Source organism: Grammomys surdaster, unplaced genomic scaffold (genome assembly GCF_004785775.1).
Source record: "Grammomys surdaster isolate TR1022 unplaced genomic scaffold, NIH_TR_1.0 143, whole genome shotgun sequence".
Classification (NCBI taxonomy): Eukaryota; Metazoa; Chordata; class Mammalia; order Rodentia; family Muridae; genus Grammomys; species Grammomys surdaster.
This window is the reverse complement of record NW_021604601.1, coordinates 4,477,978-4,491,767: the sequence shown is the minus strand read 5'-3', so window position 1 is coordinate 4,491,767 and position 13,790 is coordinate 4,477,978. Positions and strand designations below refer to the sequence as shown.

The 13,790-nt window shown below is 43.1% G+C and overlaps 1 protein-coding gene across 2 annotated transcripts in view; it reads left to right on the top strand.

Annotated features, from left to right (window-relative positions):
• The window catches only part of Syne1 (spectrin repeat containing nuclear envelope protein 1), a 471,763-nt gene that overhangs the window by 382,920 nt on the left and 75,053 nt on the right, over positions 1 to 13,790 (top strand). For both annotated transcript variants that reach the window (XM_028764327.1, XM_028764328.1), the window contains 8 exons: positions 1,456 to 1,611; positions 4,289 to 4,459; positions 6,379 to 6,512; positions 6,881 to 7,085; positions 9,111 to 9,293; positions 9,956 to 10,102; positions 12,143 to 12,297; positions 13,412 to 13,559. In XM_028764327.1, the coding sequence (XP_028620160.1) occupies positions 1,456 to 1,611; positions 4,289 to 4,459; positions 6,379 to 6,512; positions 6,881 to 7,085; positions 9,111 to 9,293; positions 9,956 to 10,102; positions 12,143 to 12,297; positions 13,412 to 13,559 (1,299 nt within the window). The remainder of the gene's footprint in view (positions 1 to 1,455; positions 1,612 to 4,288; positions 4,460 to 6,378; positions 6,513 to 6,880; positions 7,086 to 9,110; positions 9,294 to 9,955; positions 10,103 to 12,142; positions 12,298 to 13,411; positions 13,560 to 13,790) is intronic.

The window sequence follows — 13,790 nt, the reverse complement described above, 5'->3', positions numbered from 1 at the left end:
AGGGAAGGAGGGAGGGAGGGAGGGAGGGAGGGAGAGAGAGAGAGAGAGAGAGAGAGAGAGAGAGAGAGAGAGAGAAGTGTTTGAGGACTCTTTAACGGAGTTGTTAAAGAAGTGCTTTCTTCCCATGCACAAAGCCGTAAATTTGATTCCCAGTACCTCATATGTTGGAATTTGTGGTGCTAGTCTGTAATCCCAGAGTTTAGGAAGTAGAACCAGGAAGGATAAGAGAGAAATATTATCTGTGGCTACGCATTGTGTTCAAGGCCAATAGGGTATGCTTGACATCTTAAAAAAAAATGTTGAATCACAGCAGAAACAAAAATTAAGGAAATAATAATAACTTCAAAAGATAACACATGAACACTTCACCAACAGTTACACAACTACATTTTTTTTATCCATATTTGAATCATTGAGCTGATAAATAGTTTGTTTGTACAAGCATTAAGGACCTGATGGGTCCCAGGATCCACATAAAAGTCGGATGTGTTGGTGTCAGGAATCTCAGTGGTGGGAAGGCAGAGACAAGGAATCCCTGGAGCTTGCTAGGTAAATAAACTTTAAAACAATGTGTCTGAGCATTTGGTTTGTGTGCATATCTGTATGCCATGTGCATGCCTGGTGCAATTATTGGAGATTAGAGGAGGTATCAGATATGAGGTGGCCATCAGTTAAGGAGTTACAGATGTTGTGAACTACGATGTGGGTGCTGAAAGTTAAACCTACATCCTCTGGAAGAGCAGCCAGTGCTCTTAAGTGCGGATATCACCCTGGACCTCCTATAATGTATGATTTCCGGAGGAGCTCTGAGCCTTTGGCCATTTTACTTTTCTTTTGTGAACATTTTATTCTAGTAGTTACAAAACCACCTTCCAAAGAAAATGAGGATGGAAGACGAAGAAGCCTGTAGCCTTTCAGAATCACATAGAATCAGAGCATTAGAAAAAGAGAAGATAATACATATTCTTTTCCATCATTCCCATTTGAAGAAATTGAGACTTACTGAAAGTTCTTACTTTCCCAGAGTGACACAGCCAAAGAATAGCAAAACCATGTCTGACTCTCAGGTGCCGTCTGTCACAGGCTAGGCCGTGTGATTTTTAGAAAAATGGCATGTTTGGGTTTAAGGATATAATCACATTGCAATTTTGGATATGTATTTCTTTCCTTACAGCTTTTTGAAAAAAATATATAATGACATTTCTTTATCTGCGGGATAACCAGTTTTTATATTTTTCAGGGTATGCTAATTTACTATGGATAAAAGACTTTTTTTTTTTAACATTTAAGTATAGGAAGAAGTATCACTGTACAGACCCTCTTTTCAGAATGGTCATCTTTTTGGATTAGTATGGGGTTTTAGCACATGCAACTATAATGACTCAATTTCAGTGCACCCCAGAGTTCCATAATAGAACAATTTAAAATAACTATATATATTTTTTAATCTTTCAGGAACTGGAAGATTTGATTAAAGCAAAAGAAAAGGAAGTAGAGAAAATTGAGCAGAATGGCCTCGCACTGATTCAGAACAAGAGGGAGGAGGTGTCTGGCAGTGTCGTGAGCACACTGCGGGAACTCAGGCAGACCTGGGCCACTTTAGACCACATGGTAAGCCTGCTCTTGAGATTCAACTCCTGGCTCTCTGAAACTTGGGGCTAATGTTTGCTGACAGCCACTGATTAAATAGTTATCAAATCTCTATATAACCACTTGGTACTGCTGAGTCTGTTTCATCAATGTCTTTTAATTTCTAGTGTTTCCTGTACTAAACAGTATTGTAAACATCATTCTCTTAATTACACCCAAACTCCTAGTCACAGGGAGCCACCTAGGCACAGTTATTCTCCAGTGAGACTGTCTGCACCCTTAGCTTCTCCCAGAATTCAAAGCAGACAGAAAGAGAAACCTGAGATTGGTAGAGATACCTTCTTGTGTAACCAATGGGCATCTCAAACTCCTATGCCTCGAGTGAGGCAGTTTCCCCCCACAAACCTACTCAGCTACCAGTAACTCTGCCTCGCCAGCTGCTCATGCAGGCAGCCTTCAAAACCACTCCTCCCTTCTTTCTTTTTCTAAGACTCACACCAAACTCATCAGAAAATGTTGGTAGATACACTCTCAGAACAGACAGAATTCAACCCGCCTCTGCAGCAAGCACCCCGATTTACATCCCTTTCGTTTCTTGCTTGGATGATTTCCATGATCTCTTTAGCAGTCCCCATCTCAGAAGAGCCAGTGAGAATGAAGTCAGATCATAGCGTTGCCATGTCGGAAATCCTGCCATTGCTTCTGCTCTCAGAAAGAGTGAAACGAGGGCTGGTGCTGACCAGGCTTCCCACTGTCTGTCTCCTGCTACTTATGTCCTGCCAGGTCTTTTTGCTTAGCCACACTGGTCTCATGGTTGAGCCCAATAGGCATGCCCTGCGCTCAGATACTTTGGACTGTCTGCTCCTTCCTCCTAGTGTACTGTAGCTTTCCCTTGTATGCTTCAGTCTGTCGATAAAGTGTAATCTCTATGAAGACATTTGATAATGGACTCAAGAGGATGTTGAATCTTCCAATAGGAACAGTAGGTGCTATGCCTCTCTATGTAACACAATAGTTATCCATACCTCTCAAACTGGAGCTTGGGGGCAAACAGACATCCACGCACACGCGGGCTCATGTGCACGTTACCACACACACACACACACACACACACACACACACACACGCATGCACACACACACCACGATGCACAGGGATGCACACCCACACACATGGATCCGCACATGTGCCACACACACCACGATGCACAGGGATGCACACCCACACACATGGATCCACACATGTGCACACACACGTACACATACTTGCACCTGCATACAAACACACACAGAGAGAAAGGAAAAGGAAAGATGTGGGAAGATGAGTAAGGGCTGTGGGGAGTGGATACTGTCAAGGGACAGAACAGTGCTTGCACAGAAATGTCAGACAACTTCCACCCATGGGCTCTTCTCCAGAGCAGCTTTCCACTTTAGCCCCCTATCATCTTTGACATGGCTTTAAATCTATTTTAGTTTATGCATTTCTATAAATCACCAGAAAGGCCTGGGAACAACTTACCATACCGTCATCAATTAGGCACTTCTGTCACTGGAATATTGCCTTGTGAAAAACAATCAACAGTCCAGAGAAGAATCGGAACATGCAAAACTGCCTGCCAATCACCCGTCCTCATCTTCGGGTCTATTTTATGGCTCTTTATGACAGCCCTGCACCCACCCGCACCTGTGGCCTGGACTTCACATCTGAGGCAACACTTTCTTTGTCCTGCAGCCCATCAGATAGTATTCCAATTGATTTCAACATTTTCCCCTTTATGTTGGAAAAAAAATCAGAGAAAGCAAATGCAAATTAATTCCTGGGAGCTCTTTCCTTAATCACACCCCCAACCCCTGTACTTACTTCATATTAAAAGGACTATGCAGAATTCCAAAGCCATATGCTTTTAAGTGTTGGAGACCTAAGTACAATTTTCTCTGGTGCCAATAAATACAGAGAAGGAGCATGCGCAGGAGTGTTGTCTTTGGGATCTAAGCCAACATGCTACATAGACACTTGCATGTCCCTGTTCATTGCTGCACATCCATGCTACCTAAGTTTTAGATTTAACTTAGGTGTCTGTCAACAGATGAGTGTATAAAAAGTGTAACATGCACTTACGGAGTTTTATCTGTTCCTAAATATAAATGAAATTGTGTCATTCGGAAGGAAATGGATAAACGAGAAATGAGAGGTGATCATGTTAAGAAAAACCAAGGCAGACTCAGACAAAGATTATGCTTTTCATTTGTTTGGGTTTTGTGTATGAAATCTCCATTTCATAAGCATGCATACATGTGATGGGATTAGAAGGGAGACTATCTGGGGAGAGATGAGGGGCTAGAAGAAGGAGTGTACAGGGAGGGTGATGGTGAGTCCGTGTGATCAAGGTACATTATGGACTTGTACACAGATGTCACTATGAAACCCATTCATTGTTTGGTACAAGAATATACACTATTAAAAATTTAAAGTGAGTCCTTTGGGGCTGAAGAAGTAGCTCAGCAGTTAAGAACTCTCATTTGTTTTTCAGAGGACCCAGGTTCAGTTCCCAGCACCCACATTAGGCAGTGCGCAACAGCCTGTACCTCCTGTTGTTTTAGTGCCTAGAACTCCAATGGAGAATTTCAGAGATTAGTATTTTTCTGTTCCATCACACTATGTTGTATGTAATTATGATGCATGTTCTTCTTTCCAAAAGGTTGGACAATTAAAGATACAGCTGACATCAGTCCTTGGCCAGTGGAGCAATCACAAAGCAGCCTTTGATGAGATCAACAGTCACCTCATGGAGGCCAGATATTCTCTGTCCCGAGTCCGTCTGCTCACAGGTTCCTCCGAAGCTGTACAAGTTCAGGTCGACAATCTTCAGGTAACAAAAGTATTGCATCTTAACATTACTTCCCATGAGAGGAAACAACAAGATAAGTTAGCAAGTAGAAATATGGTCCTGAAATGTTGTCTTACATTCTTGGCATTTAAGTATTAAAAGTATTAGTTTTCTTGCTTGATTTTAACTTAATAGAACCACTTATGGGTAGTGAACACTGGGGAGCAAACCCACCTCGGGGTCACTTCTCAGGCCCCTGCTCTCCAGTTTGTGGTTTCTGTCTTCACCCCCTTGCTCACCTGGACATGGTGCCACACAGAGCAGTCACTGTTCATTCTTCTTTGCAAAAATACACAGAGAATGGACGGGGCAGGGCAGACCCTCAAGGGATGGGGATCCCAGCAGGAGCCCAGCATGGACCTTCTCACATATAGCCTACATCTTCAGCGTGCCCATCTGCATTGATATATTGCTGAGCGCCTAGGTGGATTTTCATAAGAGTGCCTTTAGAGGGTGGATTTAGGAAAGAGGAAGATCGCAATGTGTAAATATTTCTTTAAAACTTAAGTACTTGTTGCAGTTACCGAGAGCCATTAAAACTCACCTTGCACATAGTAAATTCAAAACCACATTATTTTTTTTTTAATTTGAAGAACTTCTAAAATTACCTATTCTGTATTTAGAACCTGAAATTCATCTCAAGATAGGGGAGGTTTAAGTTTTGCTTGAATATTTAGATTTGCAAGCAGTACTGTGTTTTTACAGCCCACTTCTCCTCTGCTGAGAACTGAAGCTAGCATTTAAACAATATTTCCAGTAAAACATGGGGCAGAGACACGAGACAGGGTCTCTCCGTGTAGCTCAGTGTAAACTTAGAACTCGTGAGTCTCCTGTCTCAGCTACTCTCGTGCTGGGATTATGGGTACGTGAAGCTGTAGCTGGTCCTTGGGGTCATCTCTCCTCTGGTCCCTTTGTGCTAGGTAGAAGACGTCACCAGGTTGTCTAATAAATCCTCCTTGCCTTAAGCAACTTTAAAAGTATACAATGCAGTATTAGAAACCATAGCCACCTTTCTGCGCATAATGATAATGAAGGCGAAGTCTCCCACCTCGCTGAAACTAGACTCCATGGGTCCACATCTCTCCTTTCCTTACCCATCTATTGTGCTCTGTTTCTTGAGTTTGACAGTTGTAGATAAGTAGTTCTCAAACTGTGGGTCATGACCCCTGAGAGGGTCAAACACTCCTTTGACAAGGGGTTGTCTAAGACCATCGGAGAACACACATTAAGATTCATAATGGTAGTACCAAGACTTACAGTTAGGAAATTGCAATGAAAATAATTTTATGGTTGGGGGTCATCACAACATGAGGAACTGTATTAAAGGGTCTCATTGTTAGGAAAGGTGAGAAGCACTGGGTTAGACAAAAGTTATGAAGTCTGTGAGGTGATGATGTGTTAGTTAGATTAACTTAGCCATCCCACAATATAAGCAGATATAAAAGTTTTTAAACAACTATTCAATTGCCCTATGGATATGTACAGTTATTTTCCATGAGTTAAAAAAATGTAGACCTAGAAAATTTTTTGCATGAGGAAGAATTTAGAGGTGGTCCTCAGAAAAGCTGTGATTGGCTGTCTTCTTCATTAGTTTATTGGGAGAATCATTCTTCATGTTACTGACACAACACCCTGGGTTTGGCAAAAAGAGCCACAGCGTGGCAGACAGTACCTGGACCACTGCTGCAGCTTCCTCTTAGGCAAAGACATCCTTCATGGGCTTTTAAAGAAGAATCTATGTGCATAAGAGGGCTCAGTGGCTAGGACTCTTCTCTCATGCCACAAGAACAGAATTATAAGAAATTTATCTTTTTAACAGCGATGGAGTGAGGCATGCATGTCCATTTTAAACTTGCTTGTTACTTCCTGTTTTTCACCTTTGGGACTCTCTCTTTGAGCAGAATCTTCATGATGACCTAGAAAAGCAGGAAGGAGGCTTACAGAAATTCGGCTCTATCACCAACCAACTGTTGAAGGAGTGTCACCCACCTGTGGCAGAAACTCTCTCCAGTACTCTGCAAGAAGTCAATATGAAGTATGGGACCAGTTAATTTTATGTCTTATCATAAATGCAGTACAATGAAGACTTATGGCATTCTCAGCTGTTAGATCTAGAGAGTCTACTCTACTATGTCCTGTTTGTTTGTTTTCAAACTGAATTTAATGAAAAATAACCAGAAAGAGGACATTTAGGAAGGATCGGGACTTGTATAGCCCCAAGGATAGTTTTCATCCCCTTGGAATACTTGTGTGACATATTAGTCTTTATTATGTTAAATAGCACGAGTCATTGCTTTGTTTTGCCCGTGTTCGCATGAACCAGGATCAAGACAAATAAAATAGTAAGTGTTAGCATTTGGTGAGAGATGCTATTCTGCCCTAAGTGCTTGCTGTTGCTTGCAGATGGGATAACTTACTGGAAGAGATTGCTGAGCAGCTGCACTCCAGCAAGGCCCTCCTCCAGCTCTGGCAGAGATACAAGGACTACTCGAAGCAGTGTGCCTCTGCAGTCCAGGGACAAGAGGAACAGACCAGTGAGCTGTTGAAGGCAGCCACTAACAAGGACATCGCGGACGATGAAGTCACTAAGTGGATTCAGGATTGTAACGTATGTCCAGGAACTTCTTTGTGATTTGCTCAACCCAATGGCCTTCAGATTCACGGGTTTTGCAGGACTAGTATAGATGCATGTGAGCTTTGGGGCTATCTAAATCTGTGAGGCAGTTTATCCCCAGCTCGTCACCCCATTAACTGAACAGCTTAGTCTTCCAGAGCCTTCTCGCACATGTTTACGATTTGTGAGTCTCTTGCCCATTGTTTTATTTTCAAAACTGAGTTGCCTTTCCCACTTTTCCCTAATGGGGTATATATAATCCATGAGGAAAAAGTAGGCTATCTGTCTGTACTGAAATAGTCACTGTAAGTTGTAACCACATGGGGAAATCATGCACTTTAAAGAAAAATCGCCTGTTAAAGTTATCCACTTTCTTAAACAATCATCCATGTAGATTTGTTATCTGCTGCAGTGCAGTAGACAATAGCCTCATTCAGGTATTTAACAGCAGAGAACAAGCTGTTTCAGCTTGCTGCTATACTTTTTAAAAGCTTTTTAAATGATTCCCCTTTCCACCGTAGCTGCCAATAACCTACTTAGGGCTTTCGAGAAAGGCCTTCTTTTATTCCACCCATTCTGGGCCTCTTATTATTTGTCCTTATTTGTCTTTATTTTAATGATCTGTGTTATAAAGATATGCTTAAAAGCATTCCCACATCGGCTTATTAAAGTAGTCAAGATTCAAAACAACCCACATAGACTCAAGCTTGGACCTTCAGTCTACATAAGGGTTTAAAGTGACAGCATTGTTGTTCACAATAAAGATAACCTTCGATTTGGTTGGCATTGTCTATCTGTACAAGAACAGTCATTTTCTGTGCCTTAGAACCAAGGCATACTTTGCTGTCTGTGTCAAGGTTAAAGGTGCCCTTTGCTCTTCTCTCACCGGAAGCTCACTGTTCAGGCATGGCAGGATCCACTCGCTATCCTGTCCAAGTGGAACCCCAGCTGTCAGCAGGAGTTGTGCACTGCTACTACAGCATAGGACCCAGAAACAGGGAATCCCCATTGGCTCACGGTCATGGATGTACAATTGGATTTCATAAAACACAGGCTGGAGATGCCACGGAGATAGAGGTAGAGAAGGTCCTTAGCGCTGCTCTCCCAGACCATCTCTGACCTCTACAATCCCACTGAGACCCAAGCCCTGTCATAGCTACAGTAAGGTGACCACAGATAGACTAATGCCAATGACCTCTGTAAAATTAAGTAGGCAAGGCATACTGCAGCACCATATCTTCAGTTCCATACATTTACATATACAAAAAGTGAGAAAAATATGACCTAAGATTTCTATTACTGCCACATCTAGTGTATCGTGGTCTCTCCTCTCCCCTCCCCTCCACTCCCCTCCCCTCTTCTCCTCTCCTCTTCTCTCCTCTCTTATCTTCTTTACTTCTTTCTCTCCCTCCATCCCTTCATGCCCCCTCCCTCTTTTCTTCTTTCCTTCCTCCTTTCTCTTTTCTCTTTTCTTTCTTCCTCTCTGTCCCTCTTTCCTTTCTCTCTCTCCCTTTTTCTTCTTCCTTAGTTTGGTTCTTTTTTTTTCTCCCCCATTTATCTACATTATTTTCATTTCTTTGAAAAGAATATAATAAGCTTATGTGGCTTGTATTATAAGCATTCTGTTTTGTCCTGGAACTAGGGATAGGGGTTTGTATACTCTAGGCAAATAAAGTATTCAAACACTATATTGTACCCCAGCTTAATCAGAAGAGTTTCTCTCTTTCTTTCTCTCTCTCCCATTTTCTTTCTCCTTTCTCTCTCCCCCTTCTCTCTCTCTCTCCCTCCCCCCTCTGTAAGTGTAATATAACATGTATAGTTAAATTGTTAACACATATATAACTCATATTTTTAAATAATTGTGACCAGTGTCTGATTACATTTTTGAAGGTGATGGTACTTAGTGTAAGGATCACACAGAAATCTTCCTACGTATGCCTGTGGTCCTTGGCCAACTGCTGAAGGTGCTGAGGAAGACGTGTAACACATTTCCCAATGAGTGTATTCTTGTCTCCCCAGGACCTTCTGAAGGGACTAGAGACAGTCAAGGACTCGCTTTTCATCCTCCGTGAGCTAGGAGAGCAGCTCGGGCAACAGGTGGACGCTTCTGCAGCCGCAGCCATTCAGTGTGAGCAACTGTGCCTCAGCCAGCGCCTGGAGGCCCTGGAGCAGGCGCTTTGCAAGCAGCAAGCAGTATTGCAGGTAGGTAGCCAGTGACCTTGTCCTGGGCTGGTCAGTTTTCTGTCTGGGGGAAAAACACAGGAAGCAGAATCTTTGGTGCTGAGATGACACTTCCTGTAATACTGAAATGTTGAGAGAGAGAGAGAGAGAGGGGGAGGGAGGGAGGGAGGGAGGGAAAGGGGAGGGAGGGAGGGAGGGAAAGGGGAGGGAGGGGGAGAAAGAGAGAGAGAGAGAGAGAGAGAGAGAGAGAGAGAGAGAGAGAGAGATTGGTTCCAGCAGAGTAAAGGAAAGGCAGTTGCTTTACACTGTTCTCTACAGCTTGCTTTTAAAATTGATTTGGTTTAGCAGGCCAACCCTCCATCATACTCACCTTCCTAGTACCCAGTATGCCGACACTAAGTGATTTCAATGGTAGCATCCAAATGGATTTAATAGCCTTGAGCAAAAACCAAAATACTTTGAAAATAGTTTATAATGCATTTAAACAATGACCTTAGCTGGTTATTAGGGAAACAAAGCAAACCTACACAGATGAAAAAGAAAAGTACCATTCCCACCTTGTTGCTTTCAGAATAGCATCCCATGAAAGGGACCCTCCATAGATGCAATTGCCCTTTAACTAAATTTCATAAAAGTGTCAGTTCATTTTACTTAAAATGCCAGTTTCTTTTGTGAAAACATAGGCTGGAGTTGTTGACTATGAAACATTTGCCAAGAGCTTAGAAGGCTTAGAGGCCTGGATCGTGGAAGCCGAGGGCATCCTCCAAGCACAGGATCCCACTCACTCCTCTGACCTCTCCACTATCCAGGAAAGGATGGAGGAACTGAAGGTAAGTGTGTGTAAACCATGCTCCCAGATTTTACTTCTGTCTTAGGGTTTTACTGCTGTGAACAGACACCATGACCAAGGCAACTCTTTTAAGGATAACACTTAATCGGGGCTGACTTACAGGCTCAGAGGTTCAGTCCATTATCACCAAGGCAGGAACATGGCAGCATCCAGGCAGGCATGGTGGAGGAAGAGCTGAGAGTTCTCCATCTTCATCTGGAGGCTGCTAGCAGAATACTGGCTTCCAAGAAACTAGGATGAGAATCTTAAAGACCACACCCACAGTGATATACCTACTCCAACAAGGCCACGCCTACTCTAACAGAGCCACACCTTCTAATAATGCTACTTCCTGGGCCCAGCATATACAAATCATCGCAGCCTCTCTTCTCAAAATCTTGAGGGACCCTCACTGCCAACTACTTCCTTCTGAGACCCCGCTGACATGCCCTCAGCTCATCCTATCCCCCTGAGAGGAAAGACCACTGTGCTGGTGATGGGCTGCTAAGCAGAGCCCCAGCAGGATCAGTCCTTAGGGACCAGCCCAACCTTTCTTTCCTCCACTAGTCCTGTCATACCTTAAAAGGCTTCTGCCCTACCACTTCCCTAACATGATTCTCTCCCAGATCAACCAATCCCATCTCAAGTTACACAGCCTCCTATAGGGAGTTCATGGACCACTTCCCGCTTCCTTACTCTCAACTACATTGGTCTTTGTCTTTAAAGTTTTGCCTAATTATGCAGATTTAATCAGCCTACATTGTTTCCATAGGAAAACATCACATTGATCCCACAACTGTTTACAGTATGACTTGTCAATTAAGAATATGAGTGCAGCTTTTAGAAGGAAAAAAATAGTGAATCATCAATAATTTTAAATATTTAATAAACCAAAATTTAATAATGCAGTAGGCTGGCAAATTTGTCATCATGTATCCTCCATGTGGGAACTGGGGAGATGGCTTTAGGCAAATGCTTGCCACTAAGCACACAGACACATATACACATGTACACACACATGCTCACACACATAAACACACACGTTCACACAGATACACAAGCACACAGACACATACATACACATGTACACACACAGATACACATGTACACACACAGATACACATGTACACACACAAACAGATATACATGCATATATACACACACATGCTCATACATGCACACATATACACAAAGAGGGAAAGGGAGGGAGGCAAAGAGAGGAGGGAGGGAGGAAGGGGAGAGGAAGAGAGGGGGCAAGAGGGAGGGAGAGAGAGAGAGAGAGAGAGAGAGAGAGAGAGAGAGAGAGATCAAAGTGATCGAAGTAGACTTGCACATTGTTTCCTGTAGCTGGCTTACTAGGTGGAGACACAGATTTCCACAGGGCATAACCTTCACTTTGTTAGAAGTCCTGCCTGCCATTCAGCTTGGGCTTCCCAACGTGGGGTTGGGATCAAGAATATAAAACCGATGTACTCAAGGGCATTTTTAAAGCCCAGGAGAAGCTGGGAAACTTCCTGCGCCTGGGTCTGCCACCTAGAACCACTTGCTGACTTCTTTCCCTCTCTCACCTTCTTCATCATCGTGGATTTGTCTTAAGGATAAAAGGAGTGATTTCTTCTAACCCTATTATATCAATGTTTATTCATGCCGAGAGCTATATTGCAGTTGTTCTTGCATAATAAAGGGGCTGATTAGCATAAATCAATTAAGTTTAATGAGTATGCAATGAACCTTTCAGTCATCAACATAATTTTTATCCTTCCTCTCTTCCATGAAGAGTAAACCAATCCTGTAAATGAGCTATTACATGTAAGCTTCTACTGTCCTTCAAAGAATAGTGGGTACAGCAGTAACCTCTGCAGGGCAAGCTGTGGGGATCTGGGCAAGTGTTTCTCTGGGGCATGGGCATGGCCTTGAGGGACTTCACAGATCAAAGGCCATATAATCTTCCTGATATCTGACACTCGTGGTTCAAAGTAAAGAACAAAACCTCTGCCTTTCCTGACATGGGGCAGAACTTACTTCTCAATGTCACTGACAGGGACAGATGCTAAAGTTTAGCAGCATGGCTCCTGATTTGGATCGTCTCAATGAGTTGGGGTACCGGCTGCCCTTGAATGACAAGGAGATCAAGAGAATGCAGAACCTGAACCGCCACTGGTCTCTGACCTCTTCTCAGACCACAGAAAGATTCAGGTGAGGAGACATCTTAATCACTCCAGTGGTTTCTGTGTCTCATGATGCTATGACAACAGTGCCCCAGACTTGGGGAGGGGGAGTATTTCCTCAGAGCTGGGGATGGAGCTCAGTTGGTAGAATGCTTGTGAAGGATCAAGCCCTGGATCAGTCCTCAGCTACCTAGATCCACATAAACCGAGTGTACTGACAAATACTTGTAGTCTCAGCACGTGAAAGGCAGAGGCAGGGAGACTAGATATTCAAAGTCCTTCTCAGCTATGTGGCTAGTTCAAGAGCTGCCTGGCCTACATGAGATACTGCCTCAAAAACAAAATAACAAACAGAAGAAGAGGAGGAGGAAGAGGAGGAAGAGGAAGAGGAAGAAGAGGAGAGTATATTGTCTTACACCCACAGACTCTGAGAGGTTCAAGGTTAAGGTACCAGGAGGTTTGGTTGTCTGGTGAGAGATGGCTTCTTGATCCTCAAGGCCTCTAGAGGGGAGAAACAGCCTTTCACATGAAAGAAAGCCAAATCACATGAAGGAGGGCTTCACATGATGGAGGGTTTCACATGAGGGAGTACCTCAGGGCCCAATAAGCTTTTGAAATTCCCACCTATGAAACATAGGCATACTGACCTTTAATTTTTAATGCAAGAATTTTGAAGTGTACCCATGCAAACCATACAGCCAAAAATATCAGGAGACTATGAATTTGTGCATATATATGTGTGTATATGCATATATATGTATATGTATATATGTGTGTGTGTGTGTGTATGTCTATATATACATCAATAAGCAAATTCCAGAACTTTCCAACAATAACCAACAAAATGTGAACTGAAAGTAGAAAACTCCAGTTGTAATTTCCCATGTTTCAAAATGCAACCCATGTCTCAATCACAAAAATTGTTTCGAATGAGATTAGATTCAAAGGGTAGGTACCGTTTGAAGCATTCAAAGGTAACATTGTAAATGTTGATGACTTTGGATTTTAAAGCATTACCAGTCCACATGAAATCTTTGTAGTGGTCTGACCAGAACTGAGACAGAGAACATGTAATCGAATTCTATAATTGGAAGATGCAAAGGTGACCACATAACCCTTCTTCCTTGTCCATCATCTGTCAGCAAGCTGCAGTCATTCTTGCTCCAGCACCAGACGTTCTTGGAAAAGTGCGAGACGTGGATGGAATTCCTGGTTCAGACGGAGCACAAGTTGGCGGTGGAGATCTCCGGCAATTACCAGCATCTTTTGGAGCAGCAAAGAGCACATGAGGTAAGTAACGAGGGCAACTTTTGAGTTAGTGGAAATTTTAACGGCTGAGGCTATGGATCAGTGGGTAACGGGGCCGGCTCCCAGTCCTGATGCCCTGAGTCTCATCTCCAGTATGCACGTGGTGGAAGTAGAGGACTGATTCCTACACACAAGTGCTTCTGCAAGCATGTACTCATAGATCTCCCTCTCTCTCTCTCTCTCTCTCTCTCTCTCACTCTCACACACACACAC